The 18443-nt window shown below is 44.8% G+C and overlaps 1 protein-coding gene and 1 long non-coding RNA gene across 3 annotated transcripts in view; one reads left to right on the forward strand and one right to left on the reverse strand.

The window, feature by feature from the left end:
- Window positions 1-18443, reverse strand: part of ST8SIA6 (ST8 alpha-N-acetyl-neuraminide alpha-2,8-sialyltransferase 6) — a 138108-nt gene that overhangs the window by 69780 nt on the left and 49885 nt on the right. For both annotated transcript variants that reach the window (XM_033208757.1, XM_033208759.1), the window contains exon 3: window positions 7172-7261. In XM_033208757.1, the coding sequence (XP_033064648.1) occupies window positions 7172-7261 (90 nt within the window). The remainder of the gene's footprint in view (window positions 1-7171; window positions 7262-18443) is intronic.
- On the forward strand, window positions 3391-5896 carry LOC117082176. Its single transcript, XR_004436505.1, has 2 exons — window positions 3391-3549; window positions 5628-5896. It is a non-coding gene; the product is annotated as an uncharacterized LOC117082176 (long non-coding RNA).

The raw sequence follows: 18443 nt of genomic DNA on the forward strand, positions 1-18443 counted from the left end.
CTAAAATATTCATGAGTATCAAGCAGAACACAGGAATTAACTGCATGGACTGAAACAATCTTTTTGACTTTTTGTTTAAAAGTGTTTACTGATCCTGTGTTTTTTCAGACCCTTAAAACATTTCTTTTGAGCTACTGACAGTTTTTAACAATTTAGTATACTCCCATGAACAAAATTAGGAGCACATTTGTTTCTCTCTAACTGATTTGTCTGGAATTTGGAAACTATTTGTGAATATTCTTAACTTATGGCAATACAGCTATTTGCATAAGTGCAATAGGAATCTGTTTTCATTTGTAACAGGACACATTGGAGAAACTGGTTATTTTACCAAGGCTTTGACTGGAATGCTGTGCTTTCCTTTAAAGAATCAAACTTGACTTACAGAGCCAATAAAGCCCTTGGGAAAACTGGCTTCAAATTTTGTGTACACAGTCCCTGTACAGGGTTTCTGACCTGTGGTAAAAACAGAATGCCACTTTCTGACAGGCACAGAACTCCCAGGTTAAACTTGGAATCTCAAGAGGAGAGAAAGTCGTGTATTTGATGGCACAAATCCATGGCTGGGCTTGGCTTTTAAAAAGTCTTATCTGAGTTTCCTTCTATGGAACAGAGTTCCCTCAAAGCCAATTTAAAAACCTATGTAAAAATAATTATTCCTGCTGCACTATATACAAATAATTAGGCCAAGTATAATAAGCAAACCAGTGCTACCATGATTTGTCTTTAGTAAAATGGGAAACTGGAGAGAGAAAAAAATTGTGTTTCAAAACGATAGTATACCTGTTAGATTCTAGTCACGCCTAATTTTTTTTCCCCCCGTTTTTATTATTTTCTAGAGTTTGGACCAAATTCTAATTTTTCTTGGCTACAAGTCTTCAAAATAATGTTTTCAATTTTTTTCTTTTTTTTTTTTTCCATTTTTTCTAATTTGGAGTCACTAACATCTAAGCTGTGCTTTCTTCAAACCATGAGAACTGAAGCCAGACAATTTAAACTTCAGAAGAAAATAACAGTAACCAATTTACATACATAAGCCACTTTCCTCTCTACCTACTAATGTATGGACTTCAGAGTAATGCGGCCTATATCGATTTTTCCAGGATTGTTCTTTTGTTTGTTGTTTTTCCCCCTTTCTCCCCCTAATTTTCTTTTCACAGGACAGGAGACTTCACAACCTGCTAAAATGAACTTTCGGGACCTACCCATCTAGGAACAAACCATCCTAGCCATGAAAGATCAGATGAAACCTAAAACCACAGACTTTTTTTTTTTTTTTGTAAAATCCTTTCTCCAAAAGATTTTTAAAAAGAAAAAGGTGAAATGTGAAAGGAAAATATCTTGGGCGCCCAAAATCACTAAGGAAAACTGAAGCTGGAAACTGCTTAGGGCAAACCTGCCTCCCATTCTATTCCAAGTTATCCCTCCCCTCACTAAGATAGATGCATATCTGATGGCCTTCTTTGGAAAGGCTCATCAGAAACTCAAAAGAATGCAACCATTTGTGTCTCACCTATTTGTGCCCTGGAAGTTCCCCCCACTCTTCAGTCTTCCTGCCTTTGCTTCAAGTCACCCCCTTTCCAGACCAAACCAACTTACTTCTTACATATGATTGATGTTGTCACGCACCTCCCTGTGAAGAGACCACCAAACAGGCTTTGTTTTTTTTGTTGTTGTTGTTGTTGAGACGGAGTCTCGCTCTGTCGCCCAGGCTGGAGTGCAGTGGCCGGATCTCAGCTCACTGCAAGCTCCGCCTCCCGGGTTTACGCCATTCTCTCGCCTCAGCCTCCCGAGTAGCTGGGACTACAGGCGCCCGCCATCTCGCCCGGCTAATTTTTTGTATTTTTTTTTTTAGTAGAGACGGGGTTTCACGGTGTTAGCCAGGATGGTCTGGATCTCCTGACCTCGTGATCCGCCCGTCTCGGCCTCCCAAAGTGCTGGGATTACAGGCTTGAGCCACCGCGCCCGGCCTAAACAGGCTTTGTGTGAGCAATAAAGCTTTTTAATCACCTGGGTGCAGGCGGAGTGAGTCTTGAGTCGGAAAAAGGAGGGAGATCGGGGTGGGCCAGTTTTACAGGATTTGGGTAGGTAGTGGAAAATTACAGTTAAAGGGGGTTGTTCTGTTGCAGGCAGGGGCGGGGGTCACAAGGTGCTTGGTGGAGAGTTCCGGAGACTTACTGTCCAGGAGAAGGAATGTCACAAGGTAATGTCATCAGTTAAGGCAGGAACTGGCCATTTTCACTTCTTTTTGTGGTTCTTTAGTTGCCTCAGACCATATGATGTATAAGTGCAGGCTTGGGCTCAGAGGCCTGACAGAGCTCTCATGTCTCCCTAACATGTATAAAACCAGGCTGTGCCCCAACTACTTTGGGCACATGTTGTCAGGACTTCCTGAGACTGTGTCACGGGCGCATCCTCAATCTTGGCAAAACAAACTTTCTAAATTAACTGAGACCGGTCTCAGATTTTCTGGGTTCATGTGCCTGTAAACACAACACTTTGGGAGACCAAGACAGGACGATCACTTGCACCCAGGAGTTTTGAGACCAACCTGGGCAATGCAGAAAGACTCTATCTCTACAAAAAATAAAAACTAGCCAGTCATGGTGGCACGCACCTGTGTTCCTGGCTATTCAGGAAGCTCAAGCAGGAGGATCGCTTGAGCACAGGAGGTCAAGGCTGCAGTGAGCTATGTTCGCGCCACTGCAGTCCAGCCTGGGCGACGGAGTGAGACTGTGTCACACACACACACACGCACAAAGGCCGGGCACGGTGGCTCACACCTGTAATCCCAGCACTTTGGGAGGCTGAGTTGGGCAGATCACAAGGTCAGAAGCCTGGCCAATATGGTGAAACCCTGCCTCTACTAATACCACAAAAATTAGCCAGGCATGGTAGCGTGTGCCTATAGTCCCAGCTACCGGTCAGACTGAGGCAGGAGAACGCTTGAACCCAGGAGGCGGAGGTTGCAGTGAGTCAGTGTCATGCCACTGCACTCCAGCCTGGGTGACAGAGTGAGACTCTGTCTCCAAGAAAAGAGAAAAGCATGTAGTTAACCTGCAATGACACCAAAAACAGTTTCTTCTCCTTCCTCCTGCAAGGCTCTTGTATTGGTTTGAACCCCGAGAGCAGGCTAACAACACAAGGCAGTGTGGAGCAACAAGCTGTTTTAATAAGAGCCTGAGTGCAGATGGGCTGAGGCCTAAAAGGGCATCAGCCCCAAATGAGGACGGGGCAGGGGTTTTATAGTCTCCTATAAACAGGAAGTGTCTCAGACTGAGGTAACTGCTACGTAGTAACCGGGCCGCCTCTCTCTTGGTCTTCAGGCCACCTCTCTTCCTGCTTCTGCTATCTTGCTGACGCACGCTGATGACGTAAGTGGCTTTGCGCCTTGGGACTGGGCCTGAGAAGGGAGGGGTTATTCATCCCCCGGCCAGCTTCAAGGTCCCGGGGAAAGTCTTTCACCTCTCTTTTTCTGATCTCTTTTCATGCTCCTCCTCGGTCAAATCCAAAGAAAAACCGGATGGCAAAAGAGCCCAGAACCTATTGGTGAGTTCCATGTAAGTCAACCTCCTTGGGAAAAGTCAGGCAGAGATGAAACGGGGGGTGAAAAGCTGTGAGGGTGAAAGTGGATTGAGTGGAGCCCGTGGAAGACACACAGCACCGTGGATTCCCCTCGCAAGCTTAAGGCCCGCTAGTTGGAATTTAAGGAAAAGAAAACAAATTTTTTTTTTTTTTTTGAGACGGAGTTTCGCTCTTGTTGCCCAGGCTGAAGTGCAATGGCGCGATCTTGGCTCACTGCAACTTCTGCCTCTCGGGTTCGAGCGATTCTCCTGCCTCAGCCTCCCGAGAAGCTGGGACTACAGGCTGCGTCATCACGCCCGGCTAATTTTGTATTTTAGTAGAGGCGGGGTTTCTCCATGTTGGTCAGGGGAGTTCGGAGTTCGGAGTTTCTCGAACTCCCCACCTCAGGTAATCCACCCGCCTCATCCTCCCAAAGTGCTAGGATTACAGGTGTGAGCCACTGCGCCCGGCCCAGAAAACAAGGATTTTAATAGAGCTATCATTTTGTGAGAAACGGAGCTAACATACAGGATTGGACTGCTGTCAAATCGATTAACTCAAATCAGAGATCTTAGCCAGTATCAGGCTTTCCTAATAATTTCAAGGATCTGCAGAGAAATGAGGGGAAATGGGGATAGAGGGGAAGTGAAAAGGTTAAGAGATTTCTGCTGAACACTAGGAAAGAGATGGCAACTCCTTTTACTTATCAGGATAGAATAGACTATGACATGATAACAATGCCAAGCTGTCAATTGCTTTACAAAACAAAGGTTTGTTTCTTGCCCATAAAATGCCCACTGTATATCTGGAGGGCCGTCTAGGACAGCTGTGCTGCTTATAGTTTAAGGCTTGTAATGGTTCATTTTCTGTGTTAACTCGACTGGGCTCAGGCATGCCCAAATAACTGGTAAAACATAATTTCTGGTTGTGTCAACAGGCTCAGACAAAGCAGAGACAGGCTTGGGACATCAAGGGTTGACACCCCAGTCCTGTCTTCCCACATTGCACATGGCCCAGGGTAGTAGGTGAGGTTTCTAGGTGAAGTCCGTGGGCTTCCTCACATAGTAGGAAGCTTTAAATTGTTAAACGGTTTCTCTTTTACACCCAGAGAGTTCCACAGCCTTTGAGCCATGCTCCAGGGAGTCCTGCCTCCTGGATCCCATTAACTTTAAGCAGGACCTCAGACAGAGATCAGCCTGCTAGGGACACTCAATGGATGGGTCTCTTCCTTTAAGCAAATATCATTGTCTATTTACCCAGAGGCTCAATGGAGAAACAGGTTAAACCAGTTTACCTACTTTGGTTTCTTTATCCCCAGGTCAACCTCCAGCACCCCCAGGTAAGGGAAGGAATGGATTAGAGGCAGCTGCTTTACTCCTTCCTCCCATAAACTCTATTTCTTTTTTTTTTTTTTTTTTGAGGCGGAGTCTCGCTCTGTCGCCGGGACTGGAGTGCAGTGGCCAGATCTCAGCTCACTGCAAGCTCCGCCTCCCGGGTGTACGCCATTCTCCTGCCTCAGCCTCCCGAGTAGCTGGGACTACAGGCGCCCGCCACCTCGCCGGGCTAGTTTTTGTGTTTTTAGTAGAGACAGGGTTTCACCGTGTTAGCCAGGATGGTCTCGATCTCCTGACCTCGTGATCCGCCCGTCTCGGCCTCCCAAAGTGCTGGGATTACAGGCTTGAGCCACCGCGCCCAGCCAAACTCTATTTCTAACATTTAAAAGAAGAGATGTGTGTGAGAGACTGAGAGAAAGAGAATCATTGTTATTATGATATAGAGATGAGAAAGATTCCTTAATTATGATATAGGAAGAGAAAGTGAAAAACATGAAGGCAGGAAGACCACTCACTGGTCGTGGTTTGACTCTGAAACAAAATTGATAATAGCCCTTTCCTGAAAGAACCCCCTTCTGCCAGGGGACCAGTCTGCCTTTGCAGGACTAACAAATTAGCTACAAGATTAGAAATTACAGTTTAGGGGTCATGTGGCCTCTAGTTCCAAGAGTCTGAACCTCCCCATGTTACTCCTGGGGATACCATCACTATTGTAAAACCTAACATCAGTACTCGAGATATTTTTCAGACCCTACACTGGATGGATCAGCTGACACCCCCAGATGAGTAATCTGGCTCAGCCAATTCTGCCATCCCACCCAGGAACAGAAGATGGCAAGAAAAACTCACTTCAACTCCCTATGATTCCATCTCCAACCTGACCATCAGCACTCCCCACTTCCCAAGCGCCTACCCTCCAAATTATCTCTAAAAACTCTGATCCCCTAACAAACGCTCAGGGAGACTGATTTGAATAATAAAACCCCGATGTGAATTACCCTTTCTCCATTGCAATTCCCCTGTCTTCATAAATCGGTTCTGTCTAGGTAGTGGGCAAGGTAAACCCACTGGGCGTTTACATTATCCTGAACCATCTTCAAATGTCAGGCAAGCATAAAGCAAGATGAAACTTGGATTACTTCCTTTCAGGGAGGTTACAGGCATAACCTCGTGTCCCTGCCTAACACACACACATCCTTTGTCCAGCACCATTGGACTGGGCACCTTCCAGGAACAATCAACACAGTGCTTCTCACATCAGAGTCTCAGGCCACCAGTGCCTCTTCTATGTAGATGAGGCATGGAGCACTTGGATTTCCTTTTTTTGAAGGAGATGATGTAGCAAACCCTCTAAAATCCAGGATTGTAAGCAGCGCTGGGGAAGCTGAGGGGGTGTCACAGCTGAGACTGGGGGTAAATTGTTTACCTGCTGAAATTGTAAGCACAGTTTTGTACAAATGTGTATTTCTCCAGGATAGCGTTCAGAATACATATCAGGTTCTCAGAAAGGATTGAGGGCCTGTAAAAGTTTAGCCAGTAAAACTACGTGGTGTTTTGAGGGCGTTTTTGGTTGATTTTAGAGACCGGGTCTTGGTCTGTCACCCAGGTTGGACACAGTGGTGCAATCATTGCCCACTGCAGCCTTGAACTCCTGGGCTCAGGCAGTTCTCCTTCCTCAACCTCCTGAATAGCTGAAACTACAGACCCGAGCCACCACACTCAGCTAATTTTAAAAATTAGTTTCAGAGTCAGGGTCTTGCTCTGTCCCCTGGGCTGGAATGTAGTGGTGCCATCATAGCTCACTGCAATCTTGAACTCCTGGGTTCAAACCATCCTCCTGCCTCAGCCTCTTGAGTAGCTGGGATTACAGGCACATGCCACCCAATTTTAATTATTTTTTTTGTAGAGATGGGGGTCTTGCTATGTTGCTAAGCCTGGTCTCAAACTCCTGGCCACAAGCAATCCTCTAGCCTCTGCCTCCCCAAGCACTTGGGATTACAGCCATGAGCCACTGCACCTAGCTCCTACATGGTATTTTTAACAAATGCGGATCCAGGGACAGATAAGTTGAGTCCCACTGCCAGGGTCTGACCCTGGTGCACACTGTTTGGCCCCTGGTCCATCCTGGTCATTAACAGGAGCTTCAGAGCCCAATGGTAAGCCTGAGAGTGAACACAGTCTCATATTCCAAATGACTTCAGAGACACTGTCAACCATTCTGAATATAAAACCCTTATTGTAAAAGGAAATTAAATATGAAGAGTAGAACTTACCCTTTCGTTTTGTTAGAGAAAGACTCAATGCCATATTGCAGATTTTTGCATTTCTCCGTCAGCTGGAGCGACCTCTCATTCAGATACGTGCTGTTTCATGAAAGAGATTTTTAAAAAGATTGATTTAAAATGAGAGCTTATAAGGTATTGTTAACAAAAATCAGATTTAATTGATAAGGTGTGTCCAAATGAAGTCTGATTTTTACTCCATTATTGGATTTCTCCATGGAAAAGGAAATTAATATTTTCACCTCTGATGGGTCTAAATGAAAAAAAAAAAAAAAAGAAAAAGCTTATGCTCTAAAGTCAAACATAAAAGAACTCTATTTTGAGGACTTTTTTTTTTCTTTTTCTTTTTTTTTTTTTTTTTGAGACGGAGTCTCGCTTTATCGCCCAGGCTGGAGTGCAGTGGCCGGATCTCAGCTCACTGCAAGCTCCCCCCTCCCGGGTTTACGCCATTCTCCTGCCTCAGCCTCCCGAGTAGCTGGGACTACAGGCACCCGCCACCTTGCCCGGCTAGTTTTTTGTATTTTTTAGTAGAGACGGGGTTTCACCGTGTTAGCCAGGATGGTCTCGATCTCCTGACCTCGTGATCCGCCCGTCTCAGCCTCCCAAAGTGCTAGGATTACAGGCTTGAGCCACCGCGCCCGGCCTTTTTTTTCTTTTGAGATGGAGTTTCGCTCTTGTTGCCCAGGCTGGTGTGCAATGGCACGATCTCAGCTTACTGCAACCTCCGCCTCCCTGGTTCAAGCGATTCTCCTGCGTCAGCCTCCCCAGTAGCAGAGGTTACAGGCACCTGCCACCACGCCCCACTAATTTTGTATTTTTAGTAGAGATGGAGTTTCTCCATATTGGTCAGGCTGGTCTCGAACTCTCGACCTTAGATGATACACCCACATTGGCCTCCCAAAGTGCTGCGATTACAGGCATGAGCCATCGTGCCCCCTCCTCTGAGGACTTTATACTGGCAGGTTTTCATATTCTGAGGTTAGCATTTACAATGAACAAGTTGTTTAATAGTTTTAATCACTGCGTTTATTTTATTTTTATTTATTTATTTTTGAGACGGAGTCTTGCTCTGTCCTCCAGGCTGGAGTGCAGTGGCGCATCTCAGCTCACTGTGAGCTCCACCTCTTGGGTTCATGCCATTCTCCTGCCTCAGCTTCACGAGCAGCTAGGACTACAGGCGCCCGCCACCATATCCGGCTTATTTTTTGTATTTTTTTAGTAGAGACGGGGTTTCACCATATTAGCCAGGATGGTCTTGATATCCTGACCTTGTGATCCACCTGCCTCAGCCTCCCAAAGTGCTGGGATTACAGGCGTGAGCCACCATGCCCGGCCACATTTATCTTTAAAAGATGTTTTCTTTGGTAGAAAACATGCAGACATAGGAGATCATTAACTCTCTCCACAATGAACACAAATCTGGCCTTTGATTATCCTGATAGCTGCAATATGCTGGCCTGATGCTATTTGTTTGATAAACTTTGAAAACTGGAGGTGGAAAAAAAAAATCCAAAGTTAGGTTAAGGACATGGGTTACAAAGTTAGCCTGCCTAATGAGCCTCATGGACATAGGCATGTTATTTAACCCACTCCAGGCATAGACTTCCATATTTCTAAATCAAGGATAACAAATTGTACTTACCTCATAGTGTTATTGCCATGATATATATATGCTAAGAAAACAATGTAAACCACTTGTAACATGCATCACATATATTAAGTGCTCAACAAAAATCAACTATCTCTTTCCTTAGACTTAAAAAATTTATATGCGGCCGGGTACGGTGGCTCATGCCTGTAATCCGAGCACTTTGGGAGGCCAAGGCGGGCGGATCATGAGGTCAGGAGATCGAGACCATCCTGGCTAACACGGTGAAACCCTGTCTCTACTAAAAATACAAAAAAAATTAGCTAGGCGTGGTGGCAGGCGCCTGTAGTCCCAGCTACTCGAGAGGCTGAGACAGGAGAATGGTGTGAAGCCAGGAGGCGGAGCTTGCAGTGAGCCAGGTTTGCACCACTGCACTCCAGCCTGGGCAACAGTGAGACTCCGTCTCAAAAAGAAGAAAACATATATATATATATATATATATATATATTTAGGTTATTTAGGACAGAGAGGAAGAGAAAATAGACATGGTCTCATTCCCTAATGGAGCTTACAGTCTGATTAAGGAAAAAGATCAATCAACAAATAACCACACAAATGAATATGGGATTATGAACTGCGATTGGTTATGGTTGAACCAGAGTAGGTGGCTCAGAAGAGTAAGTCTCTACTCACACCGAGGGGTCAGAGGAGGCCTCCAAGGGAGTGTCATTTAGGTGGAGACACCCAAGGATGATCCAAACCAAGTGGGTAGTGCATTCAAGGTAGAGGAAAAAGTGTGTGCAGGCCAGGCGCAGTGGCTCACACCTCTAGTCCCAGCACTTTGGGGAGCTGAAGCAGGCGAATCACGTGAGCCCAGGAGTCCAAGGCTGCAATGAGCCATGATCGGGCCACTGCATTGCAGCCTAGGTGACAGAGTAAGACCCTGTCTCAAAAAAATAAATGTGCAGTGGTTCCAAAATGGGGAGCAGTCTGGATTATCTGAGGAACTGAAAAGATAATAGGATTCAAGGCTGAAGAGCCATGGGGTGATTGAGAAATGAGGAGAAATGGGGCAAGAGAGGAAGTGAAAAAGTTAGGAGGTTTCTGCAGGACTCCACAAGAGAGAGACGATGGCAACTCCTTTTACTTGTCAGGATAGAATAGACTATGATGTGATAACAAACAATGTCAAGCTCTCAGTTGCTTACAAAACAAAAGTTTGTTTCATGCCCATGAAATGCCCACTGTATGTCTGGAGGCCCATCTAGGGCAGCTGTGCTCCATGTGGTTTAGGGCTTACGATGGTTCATTTTCTGTGTCAACTTCACTGGGCAAAGGGGTGCCCAGATAACTGGTAAAACATGATTTCTGGGTGTGGCTGGGAAGGTATTTCTGGAACAGATGAGCATTTGAATCAGTAGATGGAGTAACGGCTGCCGTCACCAACGTGGGTGGCTGCATCCAATCTGCTAAGCACTTGGATAGAACAAAAAGGTAGAGGAAGGGTGAGTTCACTTTTTTCTTCTTGAGCTTGGATGTCATTTTCTCTTGCCCTTGGACATCGGTGCTCCTGGTTCTAGGGCCTTCATATTCAGACTGGCACTTAAACTGTTGGCCGCCTGGTTTCCATCAAAGTCTCCTCAGCCTTTGAGCTTAGACTGAACTCCACCACTGGCTTTCCTGGGGCTCCAGCTTGGAGAAGGCAGGTCCTGGGACTTCTCAGCCTCCCCTAATTATGGGAGTTAATCTCTCGTAATAAATCTCTTGCTATCTCTCTATTGCTTCTGTTTTTCTGGAGAACTCTGACTAATACAGTGATCCAAATTGCTTCAGTCTTACGGCACCTTCATTTCAATAACCTGCTTCCATAATTGATATGGCAGGAGAAGAACATGCTGGAAGGTCTTGCCCTGTATCCAAATGTTTGAGCCAGAATTACAATGCATCATTAGCCAGAGCTGGTCACATGCCCCACCTGATTGCAACCTGGGAATCAGAAATGAACCACCCTCCTGTGTCCCCAGGGAGGAGATCTGACACAGGTATGACTGGAGACTTCACCACACTTGTGTCCATCAGCGGGAAGAGAAGTGGACAGATTTGAGATCCACTCTAGAGGCAAGACTGACAGGACTTCATAGAAGATTGGATGTGGGAAGTGAGGGATAGGAAGGCATAAAGGTAAAGAAATAAACAAGACAGATTCATAATTAATTCTCCAATATTTCTCAGAAATGCTCTCTAAAAACACTGCCTGCAGAGTACACATGGGCTCACAAAAGTCCCTCTTAATCCTGATAGGATTTATCTCCCCCGCCACTTCCTTCCCACCTCCCTCTAGTTCAGTCTCCAAGGATCACCCTCTGTGCTTTCTGAATGTATTATCATACCGTCCAAGGATTTGTTTATTTCCCATTTGCCATGTATTTTATGCAGGCAGGACCGTTCATGAAGTAAATTACCAAGCCAGCAATGCTTTGAATTATGATGGTGTTGCAGTATTGAATTGTGAAACTGTGACTGGTAGGCACCAATAGGATTGTGTCTCCTATGCCTCTTCTTAAATCAGATAGATTATCTTTTTAAATAAAAATTCAGAACAGGTTCAGTTGGGCAAACTAAAATCACAGAAGATACATGGAAACAAATGAGAGGATCTGGGGTAGAAGTGGAGGTGACAAAATGAAGTCCTGGGGACCAAACAGGGTCTTTGGAGTCAGCAAGGCCAGTCTCTGAATCCGGACTCACTCTCTGACTTTAGCTTTCGAACTTTGCAATTGCCTTTTTAAAAAAAAAAAAAAAGTCCTTACCCAATAAAGGAATTTTAGGAATTTAATGGGGATGTGTATAAAAACACCTGACAAGTAGAAGTCAGTAAATAATTGTGTTCTTATTCTCTCAAAGTCATTATCGCATTATTTCCTCAAATCAGTCATTGTTACTGCCATAGAGGTAGGGAACATCTCACACTAGTAAGAAGTCACCTAGTAATGAAAGGTACAGACAGGGAAGCCCTTTTAGTTTCTTTGCCTCTATATCTTCCCAGTCCCCTCCTTTTCATTTCAAGAGTCTTCAGAGTTTTCTTCCTTTTTTCATCTAATGTCATTCAAATTTGCTCCAAAAAGAGACCTTCTGAATTCTGGGATGTGAGAGGACACTAGCTGTGAGCAGATCCCTTCTAAGAGGTTGGCGCACACCACAAGCGAAGACGTTGGGTTGAGTCCTTTTTTAAAAAAAGCTGATTTGGGGACATGTCTCAGACAAGTCATAGGGGATTGAGAGAAATTGATCAAGGTGAAAGTAGAAATTGCAAAGACTCTGAACCAGAAACAATATAGTGGCACAAGAGATGGCTGCAAGACAAGCGTAGGTTGATGTGTAAGCCCAGGAAGGATTACTGGGTAATATGGTTTGACTGTGTCCCATCCAAATCTCATCTTGAATTATAGCTTTCACAATTCCCACGTGTTGTGGGAAGGACCCTGTTGGAGATAATTGAATCATGGGGGCAGTTTCCTCCATACCATTCTCATGGTAGTGAATAAGTCTGATGGTTTTATAAGGGGAAACCCCATTCACTTGATTCTCATTCTCTCTCTTGTCTACCACCATGTAAGACGTGCCTTTCGCCTTCTGCCATGATTGTGAGGCCTCCCCATCCACATGGAACTGTGAGTCCATTAAATCTCTTTTTCTTTATAAATTACCCAGTCTCGGGTATATCTTTATCAGCAGCATTAAAATCGACGAATACACTGGGGATCATATCACATCTTGCTGCAGGAGAGCTCTTTTCCAGGTAGAAGGCCAGGATATGAATGGAGAAGGACCCACCTAAAACTAACCAAGTTAGAAGTCTGAGCAGTTGAGTCTAGGGAGAGAAAAAGAATAGGATTCAGTAGGGTTGCCAAGCAAACTCTAAGAACAAAAACCCTGGGACCAGATTCTTGCAGGCTCGAAGTATGAATTCTGTTTCTGTTAATTCTGAGACTAAAAAAAATTTTTTTAAATTTTATTCCGATTTTCTGTGGAAAGCACTTCTTAAAAACTTGCCGGGTGCAGTGGTTCATGCCTGTAATCCCAGCACTTTGGGAGGCCAAGGTGGGCGGATCATCTGATGTCAGGAGTTCAAGACCAGCCTGACCAACATGGAGAAACCCTATCTCTACTAAAAATAAAAAATTAGCCGGATGTGGTGGTGTGTGCCTGTAATCCCAGCTACTCAGGAGGCTGAGGCAGGAGAATCACTTGAACCCGGGAGGCAGAGGTTGCAGTGAGCCAAGATCGCACCATTGCACTCCAGCCTGGGCAACAAGAGCGAAACTCAAAAACAAAAAAAACACATACATACACACACACACACACACAAATAAAAAAAAAAACTTCTTATCAGAATTAGCTGAAACAGAAAGAAAGGACCTGTTCACATCAGAACTGCCAAACTATACAGTTGAGCTTGCCCCCAAAGAGACAAGTCATGGGAGAGGCCATGGCTACTACCTTCATGGTGTTCTGCTAGAACTCTGCAGTCAGCTTAGCATGAGAAGCCTCCGACCCATGCGCAGAGATGGCTCTAACTATTCTGCCAGTGCTTCTCTAATTGCTCCATTAGAAGATCACAATCTCTGCTCACATGTCACTGTGCAAGATTATTTTTCTGCCCACTTGCAGCAGTTGTCACATCTTGACAGCCTGCTCAATTCCCTGATCCACTGACATCTTGTCACCTGGCAAATCTGCAATAACGTAGCAATACAGCCCCTGGCATCCTATATTCCTATACCTGACGCATGAGGAGTGCTGGAAAAAAACTCATGCGGGTGGGTTGGTGCCTTGGTAAATTCATGGTGTCCAATTTGCAGGGCCTTTTATATACCTTGGCAATTCCATTACATGCCCGGTTCCCTCCACGGCTATACTAGGCATCCACTGTTTCCTATTGTCTGCCTGTTCTCTGGACTCCTAACTTCTCATTTAACTGTTCTCCTTTTTCAGAGAAACATGATGCAGGTGGGTGGGCATTGGCCTGTAAATACAAACCATCCTGACTTTCCATCTCAGAGAAAGAAATGTCTCCCCTCTCACAAAAGAATAATCCACCTGCCATCACATCCCTCTATCTCCTCTGAGATCCAGCCCATCCCGTGATTTTTCTCTCTCCTGAATCTTTCCCTTCTCCCTACCACGGTCTCCTTTCCCAGCTCAATTCCATCTCAAAATCAAAAAACAAACAAAATCACCCATTCTGCTATGCTCCTTCATCTATTGCCTTACCTTTCATTCAGAGTGCAACCAACTCTTGTCCCTTTTCTTTACCTGCAAATCCACTAAACCATTTTTGGAAAGCATCACGAAGTCCAAGAGCTCTTCCAACATTTGCCACTTCACCTCCGAGGGTATGTCAACCGCTAACAACTCACTCAGTACCTGGTTTCCACCACAGTCCTCTCTTCTTGTCCTTTGACCTCTGACTACTATTCAGGGTCCTTTCACAGGTTCTTTCTTGGGCGAGTGCATAAGAGTGGGTATTTCCTATGAGTCTTCTTTTTCTGATGTGAATTTAAAGTGGCTGGTATTCAGTTTACCGGTGTTCCCCCACACACTGCTCTATGTCTCGTGTCTTAGCCTGCTGGCTTCCTCTAAACATCTCTGCCAACCTCTTTCCCCTTCAGCTCCATCCTCATTTCCTCTGCAGTGGGTTGTCTTGTGTGCACATTTTTTTTTTCAGACGAAGTCTCACTCTTGTCCCCCAGGCTGGAGTTAAATGGCGCATTCTCGGCTCAGTGTAACCTCTGCCTCCCGGGTTCAAGCGATTCTCCTGCCTCGGCCCCCTGAGTAGCTGGGATTACAGGCGCCTGCCACCAAGTCCGGCTAATTTTTATATTTTTAGCAGAGATGGGATTTCACCATGTTGGCCAGGCTGGTCTCGAACTCCTGACCTCAAGTGATCTGCCCGCCTTGGCCTCCCAAAGTGCTGGGATTATAGGCATGAGCCACCGTGCCCGGCCTCCTGTGCACATTTGATCACATCATTTCCCTGCTCAAAGACCTTCCATCCCCATCACTCTTGAGATGTGCTCTGTACTCCTTATTAACTGGGCATGCAAAACCATCCACCGCCTGGCCCCTGCCTGTGTTTGTTAACCATTAATTGGTACACATTTCCCTTTTTTAATTCCTTCCAGTCTTACATTATGGCTTCTGGCTGCTTTTATTATTTGATTACAGAATTTGTTTGTTTGGTACTGGCAACAAAGACTTTAGGCATGTTTTCATCACTTCAGTATGTTGGCGGGGGGAATCTTTAATAAGGTTGGAAAGAAAAGATACACAAAAACAAGCAGTTCTGCTATCGCTGTTATCCACATATGGTTGATGTGCTTTTAAAAATTTATATCTGTTTAAGTCATTCTTGAGTTGAAAGTGATCACTTTACAAGCCCCGCTACAAGATTCCACAGAATAGCCAAAAACTTAAAGACTACAATGGCTACTACCAAGTAAGAAAAATTAAGACTCTGGGGTGGGCATAGTGGCTCACGCCTGTAATCCCACACTTTGGGAGGCCATGGTGGGTGGATCACCTGAGGTCAGGAGTTCAAGTGCAGGCTGGTCAACATGGCAAAATCCCGTCTCTACTGAAAATACAAAAATTAGCTAGGCATGGTGGCACGTGCCTGTAATCCCAGCTACTCAGGAGGCTGAGGCAGGAGAATCACCTGAACCTGGAAGGCAGAGGTTGCAGTGAGCTGAGATTGCACCACTGCACTCCAGCCTGGGTGGCAGAGCAAGCAAGACTCCATCTTAAGAAAAAAAAAAATTAAGACTCTGTGAGAATGTGAAGAATACCTCTTGAAGGAAACAAACTATTCAATCCCTACAAAATAATGCCAGAAGTGCTTACCGATCATCCACAAAGACCTCTAAAACATAGAATTGATGTCACCCTCTGCATATGACTCCTAATTAATACAATCATGCAATCAGTCTCAGGGCCAAGTAAAACATCCCAAAGAATAATCTGCATATGGGTGACAAAGGAGTTTCAAGAATATCCCAAATTCTATTTACAGTGACCATACAGGGGCTAAAACAGGATTGTGAATTTAAATGTAAAGCTTAAAACCAAATCAATGTTACTCTCTGAAGAAAGAATGCTTTAATAGACAGGGAATATTATCAAAGAACAGAAAACCCAGCTAGTTATAAGCTTCTTTCTGTATACTTAGAAACACTATGTCCTCATTCCGGGGATGAGGAGCCAGGAGAGCATCCTAGCCACCAGCATCCTGAACACTGTAGAGGGAGGTAACAGGCCGACCTGCCCGTGGGACAGAGGCCACAGTCATTCCCTGTATTCCAACTTGCAGCTCATTAAGCAAACTTCTAATTATCATGTAGCCACCGCCCCCCAACACACACACACCATGTAGTTTTCCTGAGGGAGAAAGGCAGGCATCCTAAGTACTGCATGGTTTGAGTATTCTTTTTAATTAACAAATTAATATTCTGGTTTATAAATCATCTTGTATGAATCTGGTTAACAAAAGTCTGCCTTCGTATATCCATTATCTCAGGAACTGACAAAATCAAGTTAGGGTGCCTACAAAGAGGAGGGGCAGATTCTGGCTGCCTTTTAATTTCGTCATTCACCGGCTATCTGTGCCAGAGAATGTTAAGTTCTGGAGATAAAACAAGGCACAAGACAGTTTCTTTGCTGCCTTGAAGCAAACAGCCTGGTGGGGATGACAGACAAGTAAACACACAATTACCATCTGAGCTTGCAGAATGAAAGCCGGCTATCTTCTGTAATCGTATTAATTTCAAGAAACCATGATTCTGTGTTTTGGTGAATGCCATTTAATTCAAAATAGAGGAACTTTGCCTAAAATGACTTCATAGAACTTCATTCTTTTATCCACAAACATTGCAGGCAGCTTAAAATTGCAAAAATGTCTGCAAATAATCTCTGCTTAGTTGGATTTTATTTGCCTTCAGTTACCCTCAATGAAGATTAATTAGCTAGTTCTCTGCTTCTGAGTCAGTTACCATAATGTATTTTGCTCTTCTACCATAGTTGAAAGATAGTTTTCAACAATGTAAAAGCAGCCGGATGTGGTGGCTTACACCTGTAATCCCAGTATGTTGGGAGGCCGAGGTAGGGGAGGGTCTTGAGCCTAGGAGTTTGAGACCAACCTGGGTAACTTAGTGAGACTCCTGTCTCTACATACAATTTAAAAATTAGCCAGATGTGGAGGTGGGTGTGTGCCTGTGGTCCCAGCTACTCAGGAAGCTGAGGTGGGAGGATTGCTTGAGCCTGGGAGGTGGAGACTGCAATACGCTTTGATTGCACCACTGCACTCCAGCCTGGATGACTGAGGGAGATTCTGTCTCAAAAAAAAAAAGCAAAATTGTAATTCTCATGCACATGTAAAATGAATATATGTGAAAGCGTTTATTCTACTCATAATGAGGGAAGCAGTTCAAAGGAGAATGTAGAGCACCACCACCTTTACAGATCAGGAATATTAAGATGAATGTGCCAATAAAAGAACTGGCAGGATGAGGGGCACGGTGAGTCATTAGGACCTCTACCACGAAGGACATAATTTGCATATTTATGGACAAGAATTATTTTGCATTGCTATCAATTAACTGCAACTCGGAGTTATCAAATAGCTCCCACAGGATCAGAATCAGATAACTCAGAGGTGTGTGATCTGGCCAGGTGCAGTGGCTCATACCTGTAATCCCAGCACTTTGGGAGGCTGAGGTTGGTTGACTACGTAAGGTCAGAGTTTGAGACCAGCCTGGTTAACATGATGAAACCCCGTGTCTACTAAAAATACAAAACTTAGCCGGGCATGGTGGCACATACCGGTAATCCCAGCTACTCGGGAGGCTGAGGCAGGAGAGTTGCTTGAACCCAGGAGGTGGAGGTTGCAGTGAGCTGAGATCACGCGACTGCACTCCAGCCTGGGTGACAAAGTGAGACTCTGTCTCCAAGAAAACAACAAAACTAAAAGTCAAAGAAGTATGTGATCTAAACAGTGCAAACCTATCCATTGTGGCACAAAATTTTCCCTACACCGTGAACACTATCGCTGCCCATCACTCTAATGTTAAGGGAAGGATTCACGGGAATGAACCTCACAGACTCACTTCTTCTGAATTTCAGTCTCCCTGCACCCCACAGATTACCCCAAACGGGGAAACAGATGGGCCTGGCTCAGGCGTGATTGGGTCCTTTGGGCAGTCAGAAAGTATTGGCTTACCTGAGTCGCCTGAAGTGGGAGTTATCAAAAGGACAGGTTTGATATGGAGATTTATGAAAACTTCAAATTCAGTGTGCAAGAGTAGGACCCAAACTAGGAAATGGTGTATTTAGACAAGTAGAGATAAAATAAAATAGAAACAGATTGAAAACAAGTTGCCAACATGAGCATCCGTGTCTCATTTCACTGGTCCAGAAGTGACAGGTCCTTGGCTATGGGAAGCAAGCCTAAAAGTGTAGAATCAGGGTGGAATTCACCCACAGTGCAGTGTTTCTGTCTTTTTTAACTGACTTCCAACAATATTCTCTTACTCTAGACTGGTCTGAAGGTACTGAGTTATCTCAGTTGATTGCTCATTCTGCCTTACTGTTTTAACAAGTGTCATGAATACTTTCTTCTTT

Source organism: Trachypithecus francoisi, unplaced genomic scaffold (genome assembly GCF_009764315.1).
Source record: "Trachypithecus francoisi isolate TF-2019V2 unplaced genomic scaffold, Tfra_2.0 Lachesis_group9, whole genome shotgun sequence".
In the NCBI taxonomy this organism is placed as follows: Eukaryota; Metazoa; Chordata; class Mammalia; order Primates; family Cercopithecidae; genus Trachypithecus; species Trachypithecus francoisi.